The 24996-nt window shown below is 41.0% G+C and overlaps 1 protein-coding gene across 1 annotated transcript in view; it reads left to right on the plus strand.

Annotated features, from left to right (window-relative positions):
* Window positions 1-24996, plus strand: part of RARS1 (arginyl-tRNA synthetase 1) — a 118457-nt gene that overhangs the window by 31188 nt on the left and 62273 nt on the right. The window contains exon 6 of the mRNA XM_089659608.1: window positions 17310-17431. Within this exon, the coding sequence (XP_089515734.1) occupies window positions 17310-17431 (122 nt within the window). The remainder of the gene's footprint in view (window positions 1-17309; window positions 17432-24996) is intronic.

The raw sequence follows: 24996 nt of genomic DNA on the forward strand, positions 1-24996 counted from the left end.
AATAGCATCCTGACTGCTATTAGGTATCGGGATGAAATCCTTGGACCCAATGTCAGACTCTACGCTGGTGCAGTAGGTCCTGGACACCTGAATGCCGACAATGCCCAGCCTCATGTGGTGAGAGTATGGAGGCAGTTGCTGGAGGATGAAGGAGTTGATACCATTGAATGGCCCCTACGCTCACATGACCTAAATCCAATAGAACACCTCTGGGATATCATGTTTCAGTCCATCCAACAGCTGCCAGGTTGCACCTCAGTCTGTCCAGGAGCTCAGTGATGCCCTGGTCAAAATCTGGGAAGAAATACCCCAGGACACCATTCTTCGTCTTATTAGGAGCATGCCCCGACGTTGTCAGGCATGCATACAAGCACGTGGGGGCCATACAAACTACTGAGTGCCATTTTGAGCTACTGCAATGAAATTTCAGCAAAATGGACTAGCCTGCTGCACTTTGATTTGCGGGGTGTCTTTGAATTCAGTTCTCTGTAGGTTGATAATTTTCATTTCCATCAAACGATGGGGCATCCTTACATTCCTAACACATTACCCAGTCCATATCAGTATAGGTATCCAGCATGATATTTTTCCCCATTGATATCTGATGTGTTTTCAAATGCCTCCTGTAATTTTTTTGAGATATATATTATAATTTTTCAAAAAAAGTTTTACATTTTTATATTTTTTTTTTAGAAAAATATTTTGTAAAAGTGCCGCCCTTAAGATCAAATTAATAGGAATGGAATAAATCTATATTAGTGCAATAAATCTTCTCAAAATAAAATAATCGAAAAAATAAATAAATAATTAATTTGCTTATGTGAAAACTCTATTATAATACCAAAGATAAATGTGAAATAAAAGCAATATAAATTGTGACCGATAAAATAAATGTCCAAATTATGAAGCAATAAAAAGTGTATACAAAGCGTCTAAATGGTAATTGTGTTTTCCAAAACCTTTAACAGATCCTTTCTGGGTAATGACACTCTATTGTGCTCACCTTCTTGTTAGCCTAATCCTAGGCTAAATAAACTGTTAGATAGTAATGAGCTGGACTACTTCAAGGTAAAATGAGATGTGAGACTTTGCTGTATTCTCCTGGATTAAATCGCTGCTATTAGGCTTTGTGTGGGTATAGAGATCTTTGTTTTTTTAAGCTGCTGTGTTTGGCTCCATCCCTCTGTTTTTCTCCTTGTAAAAGCAATGGGAAAAGAAAGAGATATATAGTGCCTTTTCCTTTTGATGTGAAATTTATTGTGTGCTCTATAAAATTTTCACTCACATTGTATAGTATGTTAAAAACGCCTTAATACAATTTAAACCTCTGATCACGGTTGTGATGAGCCTCCTCTGTGTGTCCTCTTCACACAGTGTATACTCGCCGTTCTGAAGTCAGGTTCTCGGTGCCGTCAATGCCCCTCCCCAATGAAATAAATCAGCCACGAGACCCTGTGGAGCAACACGTTGGGGAGGGGCATTGACTATACAATGTGAGTGCAAACTTTATAGAGCACGCAATAAATTTCACATCAAAAGGATATGGCACTATATATCTCTTTCTTTTCCCATTGCTTTTACGAGGAGAAAAACAGAGGGCTGGAGCCAAACACAGCAGCTTAAAAAAACCAAAGATCTCTATACCGACACAAAGCGTAATAGCAGCGATTTAATCCAGGAGAATACAGCAAAGTCTCACATCTCATTTTACCTTGAAGTAGTCCAGCTCATTACCATCTAACAGTTTATTTAGCCTAGGATTAGGCTAACAGGAAGGTGAGCACAACAGAGTGTCATTACCCAGAAAGGATCTGTTAAAGGTTTTGGAAAACACAATTACCATTTGGACACTTTGTATACACTTTTTATTGCTCCATAATTTGGACATTTATTTTATCAGTCACATTTTGTCACATTTTATATTGCTTTTATTTCACATTTATCTTTGGTATTAAAATATTAGAGTTTTCACATAAGCAAATTAATTTTATTTTCTTTATTTTTTCTATTTTATTTTTATTTTGAAAATATTTATTTATTGCACTAATATAGATTTATTATATTTCTATTAATTTGATCTTAAGGGCGCGGCACTTTTACAAAATATTTTTCTAGCTATTACTTTGCACATACCTATGAGGATGTGACTCCTGGTAAAATAAGCAGGAAGAGCCTGCGAACAATATAAGAGACATATAGTATTCATTTTGTGGCTCACAAGTACTGTTTAATTACTTAGTTTTTTTTGTTTTTTTAAGCATACTGTTACCATAGCAGTACAGTGTCACCATAGTGACACTGTACTACTTGTGGGGGGTGATGAAGATTTTTTTTTTTTTTTTTAAACTGATTGCTTTTACACCCATAAAGGCTGTAAAAGCAATACTGTGAGAGCTGTGATTGGTCACAGCTTGTCAATTGGTACAAGGCTGTTGTGAATATAAAATATAAAAGTGTGATTCTTGTGAGCTACTATGGTATATTTATGCTTTCATGTCTTTGCAAGGTGGATAAATAAAAAATAAATAATAAAAAATAAATAACCATTAAAAGTTGTGTGCTTCATTAAACATACTGTTGTGTGATGTGAAAAATTATTATAAGAAAATCAAATATGTGGGTCGCCTACACCATACACAAACACTTGTGTCACTAGAATCAAAAAACAAAATGTGTCGTGCTCCACTAATATAAAATTAGTGTGAATAGTCTTGTGACCTCTGTGATATTTCACAAGTAGTAAGCAATGATGTCAGGAAGTAACATCTTGTTTACTACTATTCACGTGATCACTGATTGGCAAATCTGTAATCACATAAATCGGCACCTCACACAGTGGGCGCCGATCGTGGACCCGTGCGCACCCAAGCAGTTTAGAAATGTCCACGCATCAGCAATGCTCCTGTCTGGCCGTTTATCTGCATGGGCCGGACGGGAAGTGGTTAATTAGGAGCAAAGCTAAATTTTAGACAACAAAATTCTAAGACTTTCATTAAGGTGTGTTCATTTTTGCAACTTGAATGAATGTGTTATAAAAAAATACTTTTCTGTGTGTGCAAATTAACAAATCTTGTTTGCAATCCATGGCCTGCTTATGTGGGACTATTTTTTAGTATATTGTCCCATAGGAAATGTTGATTCTGAAAGGAAAGTAAAGGTTTTCTGACAAATCTGTTGAGGTGTACTCATTTATGCTGAGCACTGTATATACAATATATAGCCAAAAGTGTTGGGACACCCCTCCAAATCATTTGATTCAGTTGTTCAAATCACTTCCATGGCCACAGGTGTATAAAATCCAGCACCTAGGCATGTAGACGGCTTCTACAAACATTTGTGAAAGAATTGGTCTCTCTCAGGAGCTCATTGAATTCAAGCATGGTACCGTGATAGGGTGCCACCTGATAGGTTGTCCCACTGTCTGTAGAGTCAGTAGCTAAAGACCTCCAAACTTCATGTGACCTTCAGATTAGCACAACAATAGTGCATAGAGAGCTTCATGGAATGCTTTTCCTTGGCTGAACAGCTGCATCCAAGCCTTATATCACCAAGTGCAAAGCATTGGATGCAGGAACATAAAGCACACCACCACTGGACTCTAGAGCAGTGAAGACGTGTTTTCTGGAGTGACGAATCATGCTTCTTTGTCTGGCAATCCGATGGACATGTCTGGGTTTGGAGGTTACCAGGAGAACGGTACTTGCCTGACTGCATAGTACCAAGTGTAAAGTTTGGTGGAGGGGATTAGGGTGTGGGGTTGTTTTTCAGGGGTTGGACTTGGCCCCTTGGTTCCAGTGAAGGGAACTCTTAAGGCATCAGCATACCAAGACATTTTGGACAATTTCATGCTCCCAACTTTCTGGGAACAGTGTGGGGTTGATCCCTTCCTGTTCCAACACGACTGCACACCGAGGCACAAAGCAAAGTCCATAAAGACATGTATGAGCGAGTTTGGGGTGGAGGAACTTGACAGGCCAATAATGCCATTCATTTTCGTGTGTGTGTGTGTAAAAAGAATGATTGACTGCTTAACTGATCTGACAGAATGTACAAATAGGAAAATAGGGAGTACATAAGACACTTCCTTATGTATTATCTAGTAAGAACGAACGAAATATAATCTAATACAGGAGTAAACCACCTTAAAGAGGTGGAGTTTTACCTGAACAACATTAAAGAAGTCAAAGATCACCAGGCACAGTGTCTGATTTAAACCTTCAATTGCCATTCTATTAAATTGCATGTATTGCGCAGCAATCATGGGTTTGAATCAGGTGGTGAGAAGGCAACATATCGCTTCCTCATCATCTGTCAAACACATTTGGATCACTTTTCAGTGGAGCAGCAGTGGCCTGCTGCACTTTGGAATGAGCCCTCAGTTGCATTTGGCAGTGGCACCCTTAGGGCTCCTTCACACGTAATCTTGGGGGGTGCCAAAACCCAGTGATTGAGTCACAGTTTTACCACCTCCAATTCCAACCCCCTTTAGCTGCTGAGGCAGCAGCCAAAGGTGTGCACATGTTGCAGCAGGAATTAAACCCCCTGTTGCTTTTGGTGGGTGCTACTGCCTGCCAATCGCAACCAATTCAAGTAAATGGGGTCACTCTGCAAGCTCCGCTAAACTGCATGCTTCTGCAGGGTCCACGGGTTAAAGCAGGTGGTGAGAACTTTTACCCCTTGTTTGCCACACTGCACAAGGTTGCCGGGCACTTGCAGAGCCACCTCATTCGGTTGAATGGGTCATTATTCGCAGGTGCTACATCCACAAACCACGACATGTGTACACCCTTTCCACTGCAACTAAAGGGTGTGCGGTTGGGGTGATATAAACACGTCTTAACTATGGGGTTTTACCACCCACCAAACTGCAAATGTGAATTAACCCTTACTGGTCTGAGCCCCCTATAAGGATGCTTTCACACTGATGTGCTGCAGTTTACCTGCACCACTGTGCAACGCTGCATCTGTGACTTTCCTGGATTAGCTGCATTTTGCCATAGACTTCTATTATATCCTGCAGGTTTGGTGCACTTTCTGAAAGCGCATCAAAATTCCTGCATTTAGGAGATTTAGTGCACCGTCAGTGCACCAAACCCACACGGTATAATAGAAGTCTATGGCTAAGCACAGCAAACCCACAGGAAAGCTGCAGGTGCACTGCACTGAAGCTGTGATGTGTGTAAATCGCAGCACATCAGTATAAAAGCAGCCCTATACTATTAAACCCAGTGTATTGCTTCACACTGACCTGAAGATCTCTTCTTTTCTGCTCCTGGCACCACTGTGGAGACCACTAGCTGGGATAAGAGGTCGAGTGCAGTTGGTATCACTCCTCATGGGACAGGAGTCAGCACTACAGAGGAGACATTGGCTTATGTAGTTCTTGCTCCCTACTACAGCTCTAACTTTAGAAGTAATGTCTCTGCATTGAACTTTGTTTGATGCTTTGGGATGACGAGTCAGCAAGCCCAGACCCCGATCTACCAGTCACTTGGCCACAAACAACACAATTCCACATGTGTGTCCCAGAAGTACAGCGGGAGCGTCACTTAATCCAGCATGTAAACTGATTTGATGGATTTAGAAAAAAACCTGCATGTTTGCTTTTAATGCAAAGGAATATACACATGCTAAGTTTATTGTGCCTGGACTTGTGCTTTAAAAAATAGACTGGCCTATGAGATTTAAGCAATACTATGGTCTATTCTGACTTATAAATATACTATCATGATCGTATAGGGCACTGAGCATTCGTAGACCTTGGGTTATAGGCTCATACCTTCAGGTATTTGAACACTAGCAAAGCTTTTAAAGACGCTCCCCCCTATAACCCAATCCTTTTTTTTTTTTTTTTTTTTGCGCTACTGTCCTTATGTGATGTACTTCTCCTTTACAGATAGATCACTTTTAACTGAGCTATTTATTATTTTTTCTTTGGTTTCTTCAATCAACTTTTCAGTCAAATCCTTCACTGCTTTGTAATTCCACTAGCAGTGAATCTAGATCGTTAAAACTTTGAAAGCCATGCTCAGATGCCACCTCTATGGTGCAGTCTGTAATTTTGCTTTGGACACTGGATCCTCCTTGGGTGCTCACCTTCGCACTTTGTGCAATGCGTGTAGTCAGGGGCAGGGTGCTGTACTGGTCCAGGTACTTGTTCCATCCCTTTAGAACCCAGACTGTGAGGACCCCTTTGGGGGTATTGCCACTGTGACAGGAAAAAACTGAACTCTATATAGGGCCCAGTGTTGTGGACAGGTAAAACTCAGTCATCTATGTCGCAGACCATTACCGTAAAAACTGGTGCTATGGTTGGAATTTATAGCCCTGGTCTTCTAGTAGTTAATACAGCTATCTCTGTCCAGGGGTGTAAAACACCAAGCCCTTTCTTGAGCTCCTCCTGCTCCTCTACCTGAATCGGATCTTGATATGCAAGCCTAGAAGAGGTAGACATAGAAGGGAGTGACGAGGCCCCAGGAGCAGTGTTTGAAGAGGCTATGGAAGATTTCTCAATCTTAGACTTCTTTACACTTGAAACCACAGCTTCAGGAAATATGCCTGTTAATGTGGACATGCTCACTTCCATTGTGCGCTAAAGCCTTGGCATTGTTGCACTTGACTCTCCTCCATCTTTCTAATCCCCCTTGGATAAAAAGAGACCTGCAAAATCTAAAAAGACATTCCCCATTCACAAACAAATAGAATGGTCAATCTGTGAGGATTGGGTCAGTCTAGAAAACATTTTCATTTCTCTGAAGACTATTGCTGAACTCTATCGAGCGAAAAAAAGAGTTCACTAAGTATTGGCTTTTTCCGGTAGCTGATCTTGCCATCTCAGTCTTAAAATAAGATTCCACTGTACTATATGAAGATGTTTCTTCATTCAAGAAATCTGCAGATAGGAAGTTGGAGACACTTTTAAAGGCTCAGTTTAAACATTCTCTTATTTGTGTTAATGATCTAGAACAAGTAATGAAACAAATTTTCAGAATTACTCTAATTAATCTTCAGTCACATGAATCTTTTGGCTGAAAGCCTGGTCAGCTGAAGCTGTTTGTAAAAGATGCTTTACGTTTATGGCTTTTGAAGGTGGATGTCTCTTTTGTGAGACACTTGAAAAATTATTAAAAGATGTCACAGGAGGGAAGGTCCTTCTTCCAAAGCAGAAGATTCTAAAAACTCCCTTCCTCACTTCCTCAGGAGCTTCTATCTCTTTAAATCGCAGAGCTCTTAATCAGTCTACTCAGGCTTCAGCTTCAAAATGTAGGTTCAGCTCTTCCTTTTGGCACAAGACTTGGTGCACAAAGCTCTCCAAGTCTTCTCTAAAGCCATCTTCCCAATGATGATGCACTCTTACTCTTTAGAGTGGGGGGTCGTCTGTAAAAATTCGCCCCTCTCTGGGTCCCAGACCTGTGGGTTCTGTTGGTGGTTTCAGAGAAGTACAAAATACAGAGTTCAGTGCTTTACCGCCTCACCGCTTTCTTCTCTCAAATCACCCAGAAATTGCCTCAAAACAGATTTGCAGAATGCCCTGAACCATCTCTTGTCCCAGGGAGCAGTTGTGCTGGTAGACGCACAAGACAAGTTCAAAGGTTTCTCTTCAAAACTGTTCACAACACCAAAGCCCAGTGGGGATATTCGTCCTATTCTGGATATAAAATCTCTCAAAAAATATCTTCAAATTTGCTAACGTTTCATGGAATCCGCAAGGTTGATTTACTGCTCCCTGAAACAAGGAGAGTACCTGGCATATATAGACATCCAAGATGCCTTTTTTCATATTCTCATTTATCTAGCTCATCAGCGTTTTCTTCGCCCTGCAGTGGCAGACAGTCACTATCACTTTGTCGCACTTCCTTTTGGCCTATCCTCTGCTCACAGATTATTCACAAAGGTCCTAGGACCTCTTTTTGCCCTTCTCAAAACTCAATGCATCAAGGTCACAAGTTATCTGGACAACCTTTTCATGAAGGCCTCCTCTCCTTTCCAGCTGTCTGCAAATATTCACAGGGCAGTCCAGATGCTCCAGGCTTTTGCTTTGTAGTAAGTGTCCATAAATCTAGCTTTCTGTTTTCCTGTAATACTTGGGTGTGGTTTTGGACACATCTTATGCAAAGGTTTGTCTTCCAGATAAGAACATTCTCATTCTCTCTCTCTCAAAAATTCAGATCAAAGTGACACAGAGTGATAGCAACATATGCCAGTCATTCAAGCTGGGGAGGAGTGTTCTAATCCCTCAGGGTCCAGAGAACATCCTGGGGCTCGGAGCAATAAAAAGAGCTCTCCAACACTGAACCCCCCTTTTTGCAAGGAAACCCAACCAGGGTGTAGTCAGACAATGCCATGGCAGTGGCCTACATCAGTGAACAAGTGAGCAGCAGGAGGCCTACAGCCTTAAAGGAATCAAGCCAGATAATTTCATGGACAGAGACTCACTGTCCAGCAATCTCTGCAGTACACATCCCTGGGGTGGACAACTAGAATGTAGATTGCCTCAGCCACCACCATCTGGATCAAGGGGAATGAGCCTTTCACTCAAACATCTTCAACTTAATGTGTCAGACTGGGGAAACCCAGATATGGTTATCCTGGCTTCCAGATTCAACAAAAATCTACATGCCTTGAGAATAAACCTGCTGATGTAAGGAACTCTGTCCCATTCTGCAATCCAGTCTGTGGCTTTAATGGCATTGCTGTTTAATCTCCGGTCTTACAAGATGGAGAGGTCTCTAATTTTGTTATTCCTAATTTGTTAAAAGCAAGAAAAGGCACTTTTGCAAAGATTGACTAATATACAGGTGAAACTCGAAAAATTAGAATATCGTGCAAAATTTCATTTATTTCAGTAATCCAACTTAAAAGGTGAAACTAATATATGAGACTCATTACATGTAAAGCAAGATAGTTCAAGTCGTGATTTGTCATAATTGTGATGATTATGGCTTACAGCTCATGAAAACCCCAAATCCACAATCTGAGAAAATTAGAATATTACATGCAATCAATAAAACAAGGATTGTACATAGAACAATATTGGACCTCTGAAAAGTATAAGCATGCATATGTACTCAGTACTTGGTTTGGGCCCCTTTTGCAGCAATTACTGCCTCAATGCGGCGTGGCATGGAAGCTATCAGCCTGTGGCACTGCTGAGGTGTTATGGAAGACCAGGATGCTTCAGTAGCGGCCTTCAGCTCTTCTGCATCGTTCGGTCTCATGTCTCTCATCTTTCTCTTGGCAATGCCCTATAGATTCTCTATGGGGTACAGGTCAGACGAGTTTGCTGGCCAATAAAGCACAGTAATCCCATGGTCATTCAACCATGTTTTGGTGCTTTTGGCAGTGTGGACAGGTGCCAAGTCCTGCTGGAAAATGAATTCAGCATCCCCATAAAGCTCGTCTGCAGAAGGAAGCACGAAGTGCTCCAAAATCTCCTGGTAGACGGCTGCGTTGACCCTGGACTTAATGAAGCACAGTGAACCAACACCAGCAGATGACATGGCTCCCCAAATCAACACAGACTGTGGAAACTTCACACTGGACTTCAAGCATCTTGCAGTGTGTGCCTCTCCATTCTTCCTCCATACTCTGGGTCCTTGGTTTCCAAATGAGATGCAAAAGTTGCTCTCATCAGAAAAGAGGACTTTGGATCACTGAGCAACAGACCAGGTCTGTTTTTCTTTAGCCCAGGTAAGACGATTCTGACATTTGTTGTTCAGAAGTGGCTTGACAAGAGGAATACGACATTTGAAGCCCATGTCCAGGATCCGTCTGTGTGTGGTGGCTCTTGATGCACTGACTCCAGCCTCAGTCCACTCCTTGTGAAAGTCCTCAACACTTTTGAATAGCCTTTCCTGACAATCCTCTCCAGGCTGCGGTCATCCTTGCTGCTTACACATCTTTTTCTCCCACACTTTTCCCTTCCACATAACTTTCTATTAATATGCTTTGATACAGCACTTTGGGAACATCCAACTTCTTTTGCAATTACCTTTTGAGGCTTTCCCTCCTTATGGAGGGTGTCAGTGATGGTTTTCTGCACAACTGTCAGGTCAGCAGTCTTTCCCATGATTGTGATTCCTACTGAACCAGACTGAGAGACCATTTAAAGGCTCAGGAACCCTTTGCAGGTGTTATGGCTTAATTAGCAGATTAGAGTGGGACACTTTGAGCCTAGAATATTGCACCTTTTCACAATATTCTAATTTTCTGAGATTGTGGATTTGGGGTTTTCATGAGCTGTAAGCCATAATCATCACAATTATGACAAATCACGGCTTGGACTATCTTGCTTTGCTTGTAATGAGTCTATCTCATATATTAGTTTCACCTTTTTAAGTTGCATTACTGAAATAAATGAACTTTTGCACAATATTCTAATTTTTTGAGTTTCACCTGTATATACAGTTGTGTTCAAAATAATAGTAGACAGACATCACTAACCTGATCAATCACTGTTTTTGGTAGAAATGATATTTCTACATGGCAAATAATTTACTAGCAGGTGTAGTAGAGTAATAGAAATCAAATAGACCCAACAGTCATGATATGCATGCTTCTGATTCTGTGTAATTGATCACTAATTGAAAGGGGGCATGTTCAAAATAATAGCAGTGTGGAGTTCTATTAGTGAGGTCATTCATTCTTTGAAAAACAGGTGGCAATTATTGCCCTTATTTAAGGAAGGAAGGCAGCAAATGTTGTACATGTTGGTTACAGTGCATTTCTCTCTGCAATTCTGAGGAAAATGGGTCGTTCCAGACATTGTTCAGAAGAACAGCGTACCTTGATTAAAAAGGTGATTGGAGAGGGGAAAACATATAAAGAAGTGCAGAAAATGATAGGCTGCTCAGCTGAGCGCAAATGCTTTAAAATGGCAACCAAAACCTGAAAGACGTGGAAGAAAGTGAAAAACTACCATTCGAATGGATAGAAGAATAACCAAAATGGCAAGGACTCAGCCAACAATCAGTTCCAGGAAGATCAAAGAAGGTCTAAAGTTACCTGTGAGTACTGTTACAATTAGAAGACGCTATGTGAAGCCAAGCTGTCTGCAAGAAGCCCCCGCAAAAGTCCCACTGTTGAAAAAAAGATGTGCTGAAGAGGTTACAATTTGCCAAAGAGCACATTGACTGGCCTAAAGAGACACGGCGCAACATTTTGTGGACTGATGAAAGTAAGATTGTTCTTTTTGGGTCTAGTGGCCGGAGACGGTTTGTCAGATGACCCCCAAACACTGGATTCAAGCCACAGTACACTGTGAAGACAGTGAAGCATGGTTGCGCAAGCATCATGATATGGGGATTTCTCATACTACAGTGTTGAGCCTATTTATCGCATATCAGGGATCATGGATCAGTTTGAATACATCAGAATACTTGAAGAGGAAATGCCCTTGAAATGGGTGTTCCAACAAGACAACGACCCCAAACACACCAGTAGACGTGCAACATCTTGGTTCCAGACCAACAAGATTGACGTTATGGAGTGGCCAGCCCAATCCCCCGATCTTAATCCAATAGACAACTTGTGGGGTGACATAAAAAATGCAGTTTCTGAGGCAAAACCAAGAAATAGAGAAGAAATGTGGAATGTAGTCCAATCATCCTGGGCTGGAATACCTGTTAACCAACTTCTGGCACCTGTGGACATGCAACACAGATGTACAGCAGTTCTCAAAAACAGTGGTTATACAACTAAATATTCATTAAGTGATTCAAAGGAAAGCAAAGTCTTGAAACTTTTTTCAGTTTATATAGTGAATGTTTGAGTTTGTAAAGAAGAATACAAACACTGCTATATTTTACAGTCTAATATTCACTTTTCTTCATTTTTGTTTAGAAGAACAACACAATTTTGATATATTTTTCTTCATGTTTTGATTTGGAATAGAATGTGTAGTGTTCCCAATGCATTTGTGTGTATGGAAATAAAAGCGAAGGATTTTGAGCTTTATTCACTTTTTTCAACACATTGCTATTATGTTGAACACAACTAACTATATATATATATATATATATATATATATATATATATATATATATATATATAGTACCTGGAAATCGTTCTTTGCCTGTTGTGAACACTGGCACTTCAGTGTCAGAGATTACTCTGCGCCTTGCATTTTGGTCTTCCTTCATTTTGTCCTGACCTCAATTTGCATACTGGATTTCCTGTTGCCTACTGCCATTTTACTCTTCGCATAAAAGGTCTCTGCATCCTCAGCTGGGCATACCTGGGGGTCGCAACCTGGTTCCAGCTTGCTGCAAGTCCATCCCCATCATCAGGGCTCTTGATGACGAAGGCTGGGTTTTAGACTTCGCACCTTGGGAAATCCCGAATTGCCGATCTACAGGGGCTCACTATCACAGACGCTTGACAGTGTGCTCAGGACATGAGGTCCTCAGAGACACCGCAGCCTCTTCTGGCACAACTTTAGTGTTTGGCGCAGAGAGTTGATGTCCAGCAGGTCTATGAAGAGTGGATTATTCAGTGTCTGCAGGAACTTTCCTCCCGTTTGAATCAGCTGCAGGTTTTGTCCACTTCCTTACCCTCTGTTCCGGTTCCTGCTGCTCTGGCTTTTGCTGTTCCTCCAGTAGAGGATAGTCCTTTGACACTCCAGCTGCCTCCACCTACTCACTTTTCTGGTGATCTTAAAGCTTGTCAGGGTTTCATCAATCATTAGTCAATTTACTTTTAGCTAGTGGCCCACCATTTCCTAATTGACTATTCCAAGGTGGCATACATGATTTCACTCCTTTCTGGTGAAGCTCTGGCTTGGACCTCACCACTGTGGGATTGTCAAGACCATACTATTACCCATCTCTCTGCCTTCCAGCAAGCTTTTCGAAAAAACCTTTGATATGCCTGGCAGGGCTTCATCCACTGCAGGAGCTCTTCTTCGGCTTTGTCAAGGGAACATGACTGTTGGTCAGTATGCAGTTCAGTTTTGCACCTTAACTTCAGAACTGACATGGAAAAATGAGGCTCTTACCGCAAACTTTTGGCCAGGTCTAGCGGATCATATTAAGGATGAACTAGCTGGCAGAACCATATTCACCACCCTGGATGAGTTGATTGCCCTTAGCAGCCGCTTAGCAATAAAATGATGTGGTGCTGCGCTTATATATACAACATACCAGAAAGAATTCTAGCATATAATAAAATCTACATCTATACAAAACCAATATCTAAGTGTGCTTATGTGTGACTAAAATACCAAAAAATGAAAACATGAGACAATAATTCCCAACAAAACCCAAGGGTGATGATGGGAATGATCTCCCCACTTCTGTGCTAAATTGTACACACAAGGGGAAAAAGTGACAAATATGTGCCAAACTGATACATTCAGAAATAAGAAAAAAAACAAATAAACTATATAAATCAGTAAATGATGAAATCCCCCCAATGTTGTGCTGAATAGCACAACTAGACAACTGATGTGAGAATATATCCACTATTATATGAGTGCCAATTGGGGATAAAGCGGAATATAGTGACTAGCTGACACCAAAAAAACTTTATATGGTGAAAATAAGGGGAATATAGGCTACACTGCCTATAGAAAAGGAAAAAAAATTAATTGATGTGTGACCCCCAACGTCAGGGATAAGCACGTGAACTTGTGACAAAATCAATTAGGTGAGAAAAAATGATAGGCTGCACGCCTATAAAGAAAGAAGTGATAAGTGACCCCAAATACGGGGATATGAAATAATGTACACGTGAAAACGTGACACAATAAGTGGCTCAAAACCTCCGAAATAACTCATAAATAAATTATAAGTAAATTTAACTCCAGAAAATTATAGATTTAAAAGAGTTCAAAACCACCTAAATGGTGGAGGTGTTCTGTAGTCCTTTTAGTATATGTGTATACAGAGCTGGATGACAGGAGTCCCACACTATGTGAAATGGCCCCTCACCTCCATGAAGCGACCCTACAGGGTCAAAATGCCTTTTAGGAAAATACCACTCCGATCGGGAACCTGGACCCCCTCCTGCAGATGTAAGGGCCTACGTAGTGTCAATCCCCCTCACTTGTGGGCAAAGGTACCGCAAGCAGACTCCTCAAAGTTGTCCTGGAAATGGTCACTCCTCACACGGCCAAAGAGAGAAAGGAAGATGCTCCCATAGTATAATAACAGTTTATTTTACTGAATGGTTAAATTAATACAAGTCCCACTCACATTTGACAATCCAAACATAAGCCTTAGTGCATAACCACATGCTATGGGTGTACTTTACATGGATCCTTATTGGAGTCCCAAGATGGCGTTCACGCCGGAAGTTGCGTCACAACGTCCCATGCGTTTCGTCACGTTACCACGTGACTTCATCAGGGTATATCCTTGCCCTTGCTTTTTAATATGTTTATAAACGATATAGGGTCTGGGATTATAAATACCATTTCAGTCTTTGCAGATGACACCAAGCTGTGCAGTGGAATAACGTCCTTACAAGCCGACCTCAATGCACTGTTTAATTGTGCAACTATGTGGCAAATGAGGTTTAATGATGATAAATGTAAGGTTATGGACTTTGGGGCTAAGAATATGCATGCATCATACATACTAGGGGGGGTACAACTGGGTGAATCAATGGTGGAGAAGGATCTGGGAGTTTGGGTAGGTCACACGCTTAATAATGGCAATGCCAAGCTGCGCTTTCTAAACCGAGCAAAATCCTCTCTTGCCTTAAATAAGGTATAGACTCCAGAGAGAGAGATATCATATTACCCCTGTACAAATCATTAGTAAGACCTCATCTGGAATATGCAGTTCAGTTTTGGGCACCAATTCACAAAAAGAACATTGGGGAACTGGAGAAAGTACAGAGAAGGGCAACCAAACTGATAAGAGGCATGGAGGAGCTCAGCTATGAGGAAAGATTAGAGGAACTGAATGTCTTCTCTCTTGAGAAGAGGAGATTAAGGGGGGATATGATCAACATGTATAAATATATCAGTGGTTCATATCGTGAACTCGGTGTAGAGTTATTCACCCTGAGGTCAACACAGAGGACAAGGGGGCACTCTTTTCATCTGGAGGAAAAGAAATGTAATCTCCAAACATGGAAAGGTTTCTTCACAGTGAGAGCTGTGAAAATGTGGAATAGACTCCCTCAAGAGTTGTTTCTGGCCAGCTCTGGATTTCTTTAAAAAAGGCCTGAATTCTTTCTTGATCCAGGGAATATCCGATTGCCTCGGGGGATCAGGAAGGAATTTTTTCCCTGCTGGACCAAATTGGATCATGCTTTGCTGGGTTGTTTTGCCTTCCTCTGGATCAATTGTGGGTGTAGGATTATAATTTTTTTTGTCTTTTTTTCAGCCAGAATAACTATGTAAGATGTTTGTACTTCCCTAACTGTTAGCCTTGTGGTTCTTTGAGGATGACTTTGTTTAAAAAAAAAAAGTTATCGGCCTCCTCCAGCAGTGTCCCAACTCAACAAAGCATTGGAACGATAAGGCGTAACACCCTACTTCATTATCTCTGAAACCATTTATTCAACAAAGATGTCAATAAATCTTCTCACAGACGTCCAGACTGACAAAACATATCAAAGTATTACAATCATTTCGTCCACTCTGCTTGCTCCTGCGCTTGGGAGGGCATCATTCTTAATGGCTTATGCATTTCTCTTTGGTCTGACTCTGAGGAAGAGGGTGCATCCATCAAAACGCATAAGCCATTAGGATCTTGATTGATGCCCTCCCAAGCCCAGAACAAGCGGAGTAGACAAACTGATTTGTAATACTGAGTTAAGTCTTTGTTGAATAAATGACTTTAGAGCTAATGCACTAAGCTGGTGCGCCCTTTCTTTGTGTTTTAACTTTCTGAAACTCCTGGGTTGAACCGCCCAGTTAGAATGTTGTTCAATGCAGAATTAGTCTGCACAGTGCCATGACAGTGGCATACATCAGCCATCTGTGAGGAACCGGACGTCTTGTGATAGACATAAATGAAGAGTGCATCCTGTCCTGGGCACAGCTTCATGTTTTTGCATATCTGCTGTTCACATCCCAAACGGGGACAATTGGCAGGCAGGCCTTTTCAGTTGGCAGCTTCGGGTCCCAAGGGAATGATCCCTACATCTGGTGGTGCTCCAGGATCTGTTTCATAGGTGAATGTTGGATGATGACCTCCTGACCTCTAGGATCAATGGCACGCTGAACTGTTTTGTCTCCAGGTACAGGGATCCTCTAGTGAAAGCAGTAGATGCTCTGGTGGTTGTGTGGGATCAGAACACCCTAATCTACACCAAACTTCTTCCTCATCTGTTTTGCAGGGTTGAGATATAGAGGATTCTCATAGTTTTGAATTGATTCAGGTCGATCTATTACTCCGATCTTTAAAGACTCCTGGTGGACATGCTATGCGCTCTTCCCTGGAAATTCTATGTGAGGTGAATCTTTGCCTTTTTACATATGGGCCTGGGACAGCATTTGGTCCACAGCACCATTAAAATGGTGATTAACCCTTACATATACCCACTGAAGTGACTAGCCTCAGGTAATAGGAATAAAACAAATCCTCCTGCATAAGTTGTACCTGTTTATCTGAAGCCCTCTCTCTATTCTACATCTTGCTAAAGTACACATTTTACGCAGTGTTCTTAAACTGCTGGAGGCAGGGGGTCGGGATCTGATGTCACACTCAGCACAGCATATAGCAGGGAGCTGAGTGTAATCTGAGAATCTGAGTTGAGTTAGACTGTCAGAAGTGACTCATGCAGATAGTAGAGGAAGGAGAGATCAGACAGAAAACAAACTAGGTTCTATAAATTGAGGCAAGTAGAAGAATGTGCTTTGTTCAATTTTCATTTCAGAGGTTTGCAACCACTTTAACGGTCCTGTCCCTGCTGTCCTTTCCCAAAGATCATTGCCTTATCCACTGATCAAAACCTTTTGTGCAGGGTATCTTCTATATGGCTCCCCCTGTTCACTTCTCTGTCACTCTTGATCTCTGAATTTAATTCTCATAAAAAACTGAAGGCCGGCCAGAGCCTTCCAGCTCAGCTGTATATGCTTGGAATCGATCACACATCATTCTCATCAAGCAGTGAAGCAAGAAAATGCTGCCCTGCAGCACAAAATAGTCGAAAGCCCTGAAGAAGAAGAAAAAAAAAAAATCATCCAAGTGTGGGTGAAAGAGGGCCTGGAGTCAGATGCAAAAAATAAATAGTTTTTAGTGGTGTAGGTATGCTTAGAAAAATACATTTTACCGTAAGTATGAAAAATCTCACTATTTGTGATGTTTAGAAATTTTTGTTCCCAACAAACTGCAACATAATTTCTTTTGCTCCAGGTCGTTGTTGATTTTTCTTCTCCAAACATTGCCAAAGAAATGCATGTGGGCCACCTACGCTCTACAATAATTGGTGACAGTGTATGCCGGTTATTTGAGTTTGTCGGACACGATGTTCTCAGGTAGGGCTTTTCTATGTTTTATCCAATTTAAGACAGAGATACATGGAATATCTTTTTGAAATAACTAACAATTTTTAACATCTATTGATAAAAAATAATGATTAATAGTGAGTCACTTATACTTTAAATGTGCTCCTACCAATACTATTATTAAATCAAAATGCGAATAGTTAGACCCCAGAGTATAGGTGGTCTAACAGAGCATGATGCTGAACATATCTCGTTTGTAACATCCTAGATAGAAAAGAGGTGTCACAGACTTCGGTTCCTGTCCTCCACGTTCTGCTCATTTGGCTTTGACGTTTTGTACGTGTTTTTTTTATTTATTTTAATAAATAATTTGAACGTTATCACATGATGGAATATTATCCTTTTTGACTGAGTACACATCAGATCACAATAAGGGAGGTGGAGAGATACCGAAGTCTGTGACCTCTTTTCCATATAAGATGTTACAAGCAAGATATGTTCAGCATCATGCATTGTTAGACCACCTATAATCCAGGTTCTAACTATTCGGTAAGGAGCAATGTGTTTTTTATGGTGGTGGGCACTAGAGTCTCTATTTTACTAAACACATGGATTATTGTGGATATGGCTGTTTATCATAATCTGGATTTTGTCATCAAAAGACTTGTTCATTGTTAGTTTGTGTTTCATGCATTTTGATTTTATAATATTATTTGTAGGGGCACATTTAAAGTATATTTTTTTATCAATAGCGCAGCAACAACTGGATATCATTTTTTGAGTATTTGTATTGGTATTTTTTGAGTACAGCTATTGCTTCACTGTTTGTTTATTGTTCACAATTTGTTTGGATTTTTTTGGCACTCAGCAGTTACATAATTTTCACAATTTTGAACATCTGCTGAGCTGCATAAAAACTAAAAATTCCCCTAAAAAAATGTTCTGTGTATTTTGCAGTTGAGATTTGTCACTTTATTTGGTAAAATTATAGCATTCTTTTATTGAAAGTTATACATACACTGCTCAAAAAAATTAAAGGAACACTTTTTAATCAGAGTATAGGATCAAGTCAGTTAAACTCCTGGGATATTGACCTACTCAGTTAAGTAGCAAAGGGGGTTGTTAATCAGTTCAGCTGTTTGGTGTTAATGAAATTGACAACAGGCGCTCTAGATGGGCAACAATGAAATGACTCCCAAAACAGGAATGGTTTTACAGATGGAGGCCACTGACATTTTTTTCCCTACTTATCTTTTCTGACTTTTTTTTTCACTAGTTTTGCATTTGGCTAGGGTCAGTGTCACTACTGGTAGCATGAGGCAATACCTGGACCCTACAGAGGTTGCACAGGCAGTCCAATTCCTCCAGGATGGCACATCAATCATTGCCATTGCCAGAAGGTTTGCTGTGTCTCCCAGCACAGCCTCAAGAGCATAGAGGAGATTCCAGGAGACAGGCAGTTACTCTGGGAGAGCTGGACAGGGCCGTAGAAGATCCTCAACCCATCAGCAGGACTGCTATCTTCTCCTTTGTGCAAGGAGGAACAGGATGAGCACTGCCAGAGCCCTACAATATGACCTCCAGCAGGCCACTGGTGTGAATGTCTCTGAACAAACAATCAGAAACAGACTTTATGAGGGTGGTCCAAGGGCCCAACGTCCTCTAGTAGGCCCTGTTCTCACTGCCCAGTACCATAGAGTTCGATTGGCATTTGCCATTGAACACCAAAATTTGCAGTGCGACACTGGCACCCTGTGCTTTTCACAGGTGAGAGTAGGTTCACCCTGAGCATATGTGACAGACGTGAAAGGATCTGGAGAAGCCATGGAGAACAGTATGCTGCCTGTAACATCGTTCAGCATGACCGTTTTGGTGGTGGGTCAGTTATGGTCTGAGGAGGCATATCCATGGAGGGACGCACAGACGTCTACAGGCTAGACAATGGAACCCTGACTGCCATTAGGTATCGGGATGAAATCTTTGGACCTATTGTCAGACCATACACTGGGTTCCTCCTGGTGCACGACAATGCCTGGTCTCATGTGGTGGGAGTATGCAGGCAGTTCCTAGAGGATGAAGGAATTGATACCATTGAATGGTCCCCACGCTCGCCTGACCTAATTCAAATAGAACACCTCTGGGATATCATGTTTCAGTCCATTCTACGATGCCAGGTTGCACCTCAGACTCTACAGGAGCTCAGTGATGCCCTGGTCCAATTCTGGGAGGAAATACCCCAGGACACTCTTATTAGGTGCAGGTGCCGACGTTGTCAGGCATGCGTACAAGCACGTGGGGGCTATACAAACTACTGAGTACCATTTTGAGTTGCTGCAATGAAATTTCAGCAAAATGGACTAGCCTGCTACATCATTTTTTCCCTTTGATTTTTGATGTGTCTTTGAATTCAGTCCTCTGTAGGTTGATAATTTTCATTTCCATTATACGATGGGGCATCCTTACATTTCTAACACATTACCCAGTCTTTATCAGTATAGTTATCCAGAATGAGATTTTTTCCCCATTGAGATCTGATTTGTTTTCAAAGTGTTCCTTTAATTTTTTCTTTTTAAGCAGTGTTCAAAAAGACATGAGACGAGAGGTGTGACCTTGCAAGTAATGAAGGAAGATATGTTTTCCTTTAGCTTTTGTACAATAAGCAGTTACTGTGTCTTTAGGGATGTGAATGAAAAAAGGGGGAGGGGAGGGTAAAGCCAAAGACACAATATTTATGATTAATTGACAACTTAATTCACTTAATTCAAGCAGAGGGTACTTGAGGCACTTTGGTTAAAAGAGTCAGCCACTATTGACAGTAGCATGTCTACTAACATCAGTTTTTCGAAAGCCATCAGGCATCTGAGCATACACCCTGTTCCAAATTATTATGCAAATGATATTTTTCTAATTTACCTAAATAATTTATGTAAATCAAGTCAGCATAATTCTCAACTATTAAGAGTACAATTCAAATTTTATTGAACAAACCTCCTAATGATAACAGTATTTTTTTTTAAACATAAAAAACTTACAATGCACTGTTCCAAATTATTACGCACAGTAAGTTTCAAAAACACTTTATAGGTTGTAAAGAACTGAAAATTGTCATTTGTTGTGTTTGCAGCATATTTACTGAAATCAAAAGCTATTTCAATCAAACTTTTAACAACATTTTAACTTTTTAAACATTTTAACAGGTCACGTTACATTTTAACATAGGACCCCTTATTTGATAGCAGCTTCACAAGTCTTGCATCCATTGAACTTGTGAGTTTTTGGACAGTTTCTGCTTGAATTTGTTTGCAAGATGTCAGAATAGCCTCCCAGAGCTGCTGTTTGGATGTAAACTGCCTCCCACCCTCCCACCGTCATATGACGCCCTCCCAGAACTGGCTGGCCGCAGTGTAGCCATCATTTGGCTATCTGCGGTTGGCAAGTAGTTAATAATGTGGAACACCCTCCTTTAGTAGTTTTTCCTTAAATTGGGCTTACCTGCCAATCTAATTATCACAGGTGTGCGAGATTGTTTTCAGTGATCAAAAGATCCCTGAGACACAATGCCATCCATGAGTTAAACTGAAAAACAAAATATTTAATCTTTGTGACACTTAAATAGAATTTGCATAGTAATTTGGAACAGGGTGTAATCTGACCAAGGAATTGAACGAAACAAGGTCCTTTTTACCCTAAGTCACTTACAACAGTGGTTGTTGTCCCTGGCGATTTGACCCACTGCTTTCCTATCTTGGGTCATATTGGTTGCTGATTCTAAAAAACTCTTTTTTTATGGAGTTATCCACAAGATGGTGCTAGGAGCAATAGCTGAGCCTGTGTCCCATCTCCACCAGGATATCCGGCTGCAACAAAGTGCAAGAGGGGTGGGCTCCTCCACTCTGATCTCCTCCTCTTCTTCTTCCTCCACAGGCCCTACACTGGCACCTCCTGGCCTCACCCACCCCGCACAGCCCGGTGCACACTGACAGCGGGCCCCGGCCCTCGCCCGCACTCCTCTGCAGCCGGTCCCCTGGCCCCTACTTGTGTGTCGGCTTGGCTGTACCCCCCCGATGGTGGTCCTGCCCCGCTCACACCCAAGGTGTCCCTTCTACATGGGGGTTTGCCACCACCCATGTAAAATGCCACCCCTGCCCACAACAGTCAAATCAGTCTGTATATGCAGTAAAGAATGCTTGTTATACTCACTGTGGAACCTAGGGGGTTAATCCTTTGCATTGTGTAAAAAGGATGTTTGAACCTGTCCTCTCTGATCCTCCTTTTCTTCCACAGTCCCAAATCTATCTGCTTATAGAACAGAGCCTTGGGGGCAAGTTGCACATCCTCAGTTTGGTGTGTATTGCTAGAGTTTTTTTTTGTCTTGGGAGAGTGCATGTGATCAGCCCAGGGCCAAGCAGCGCTGTCCAGACAGAGGGCCAGGGGTCCTGCGGCCTCATGGGACAATCGGGAGAATGAAAACTCCTCCTACAGGCTTTAACCAGTGTTCTGCTTGATAGAAGTCACAAGACTGCTCTAACTGCTAATGAGGAAATGTATTTAGCAGTTTATATTTACTAAAATAATTGCATTTCCATGTTTCATGTACTGTGCGAGATCAGATATAGTGAATATTGGTTTAATAACACTTTTTAGGTTTCAGAAATTCAGTTGTATTCAGTCAATCAGATCTGTGGTGACACCTTTTGTAGAGGAGAGAAAATCTGAAATCCATGGATATCACAGATGCCTAGCTTTATGTCTTTAGCTTCTCTTCACATCAGTGCTGCTTGTGATTTGTGATTGGGGAGCGTCATTTTAAAAAAAAATTTCTTGTCCTTCAGTCTGGCCATATTTTTGAGAGTTTTCTTACCATGATTCTGGTTTTGGGACCACATTTACTCAGAGCCAAGGACATCTCAGTCATGGCCTACCTTGATAACCTCTTCATCAAGATCCCATCATTCAGAGGGCTGTAGACCAGCATACTGGTGAACCCTGGAAACCCTTGTGAGAACCCCTTCTGTCACCACAAATTCTCTCAAGGGGAAAAAAAAAATCTCATTCTAAGAATTGTTTAGTGAGATTTACATAACCGCCTCATTTGAAGAATATTTATGGTAGAAAAATAACCAAGGTAACTAAATAATAACTACTATTTATACATCTGTTGTTAAACCACATTTCTAATGCATATTATTTAAGTAAAATAAAAGTATCTCTGCGCTATTGGAATAAATCTCTAGTCTGCTATTGGAGAGGAGTTAACACCCTAGTTCAGTGGTGGGCAACCTTTTTTTTCAACTGAGCCAAATCTCGCCAAAACCACAATTGAAATTTATTTTGAGAGCCACATTTTTAAAACTGAAAATACATAGGATGGTACACTGTTTTTAGTTTCAATAAGTTTTTATAGTAATTCATCCCCCATAGTAATTCATCCCCCATATAGTAATTCATCCCCCATATAGTAATTCATCCCCCATAGTAATTCATCCCCCATAGTAATTCATCCCCCATATAGTAATTCATCCCCCATATAGTAATTCATCCCCCTTATAGTAATTCATCCCCCATAGTAATTCATCCCCCATATAGTAATTCATCCCCCCATAGTAATTCATCCCCCCATAGTAATTCATCCCCCATATAGTAATTCATCCCCCATAGTAATTCATCCCCCATATAGTAATTCATCCCCCATAGTAATTCATCCCCCATATAGTAATTCATCCCCCATATAGTAATTCATCCCCCCATAGTAATTCATCCCCCATATAGTAATTCATCCCCCATAGTAAATCATCCCCCATATAGTAATTCATCCCCCATATAGTAATTCATCCCCCATAGTAATTCATCCCCCATAGTAATTCATCCCCCATAGTAATTCATCCCCTATATAGTAATTCATCCCCCATAGTAATTCATCCCCCATATAGTAATTCATCCCCCATAGTAATTTATCCCCCATATAGTAATTCATCCCCCATAGTAATTCATCCCCCATATAGTAATTCATCCCCCATAGTAATTCATCCCCCATATAGTAATTCATCCCCCATAGTAATTCATCCCCCATAGTAATTCATCCCCCATATAGTAATTCATCCCCCATAGTAATTCATCCCCCATAGTAAATCATCCCCCATATAGTAATTCATCCCCCATATAGTAATTCATCCCCCATATAGTAATTAATCCCCCATATAGTAATTCATCCCCCATAGTAATTCATCCCCCCCCATATAGTAATTCATCCCCCATATAGTAATTCATCCCCCATATAGTAATTTATCCCCCATATAGTAATTCATCCCCCATAGTAATTCATCCCCCATAGTAATTCATCCCATATAGTAATTCATCCCCCATATAGTAATTCATCCCCCATATAGTAATTCATCCCCCCTATAGTAATTCATCCCCCATAGTAATTCATTCCCCATATTAAGTCCCCAAGTCCCCCCTGTGTCAATTCACTTACCTTTGCTCCGCGCGTTCCTCTCGACGTTTTCCCGCGCCGTTCCGGTCTTCAGGGCGGACCGCGAGAGGAGCCTAGCTCCCCTCACGATCGTCACGCTGCCCCGCCTACACACATCCTGACAGCCACATCCGCGGGCCGGATTAAAAGGTCCTGACTTTTGGGCTGGCCGCCCAAGAGGAGGGAGGGGAGCGGGCGCCCGGCACACAGAAGAGCCGCATTAGCGTGTGTAAAGAGCCGCATGTGGCTCGCGAGCCGCGGCTTGCCGACCACTGCCCTAGTTGAATCACCAACTCAAGAATAAAAAATTCAAAGTGATAACAATGCAGCGCTTCTCCATATGCCTCCTACAACTTGTGCAAGTGATCAAAAAATTTCTGTGAATAGTATCACATGAACGCCAAAATAATCATGTATTGAAAACATAAATAAGTAGGTGTCAAGTTAAATATAAAGTTTGTACAAAATGTGAATATTTTGTGTAAAGACAAAAACCCACATCCCAGAAGTCCAATTAGATATGTAAAGTTCTCTAATAGCAGTCTTATCAATCCAAATTGTGCCACGAAATAAAGTTCATCGGTACAAACATTCACCAATTTACCCTTGTGTTACTTTAGGACACCACAATACTCTTCTTGTGTGTCCTCACCTATTAGGATAGACGTCAGTGTTCATGAGAGATCAAAACAGCATAGAATTTAAGCCTACTCTTGAATCTTCCTCATCCATGAGCTCTCTGCTCCTCTTGATTTTTATTATCTGCAAAGTGATTGTTATATTACTTGTTATTATCCAGGAGGCATTTTCAATTGTTGCCCTACTTTTTCTCTGTGGAGGAAGTGTGTATCTACCCTAGTTTAGGGTTAATGTCAATTTGGAATGCAATGTTGTTTTGCAAAAAAAAATATGCTAAACCTCTTTATCATAATACCATATTTTTTGAATGGGAGAGATTGAGATTGATACTTTTTGAAATCTCCCTATCCTAGTTTGGAAGTTCTATGGAGAATTTATGGTCTACATTCTAATGATATCAAACACTACATGCTATAATCCTACTGTTCTTTAAAATCCTAATAAATATTAGGTCATTTGTTCTCCCGTAGCCTTGGTGCCATGA

Source organism: Staurois parvus, unplaced genomic scaffold (genome assembly GCF_062004578.1).
Source record: "Staurois parvus isolate SC_StPar_1 unplaced genomic scaffold, SC_StPar_1.0 ptg001171l, whole genome shotgun sequence".
In the NCBI taxonomy this organism is placed as follows: Eukaryota; Metazoa; Chordata; class Amphibia; order Anura; family Ranidae; genus Staurois; species Staurois parvus.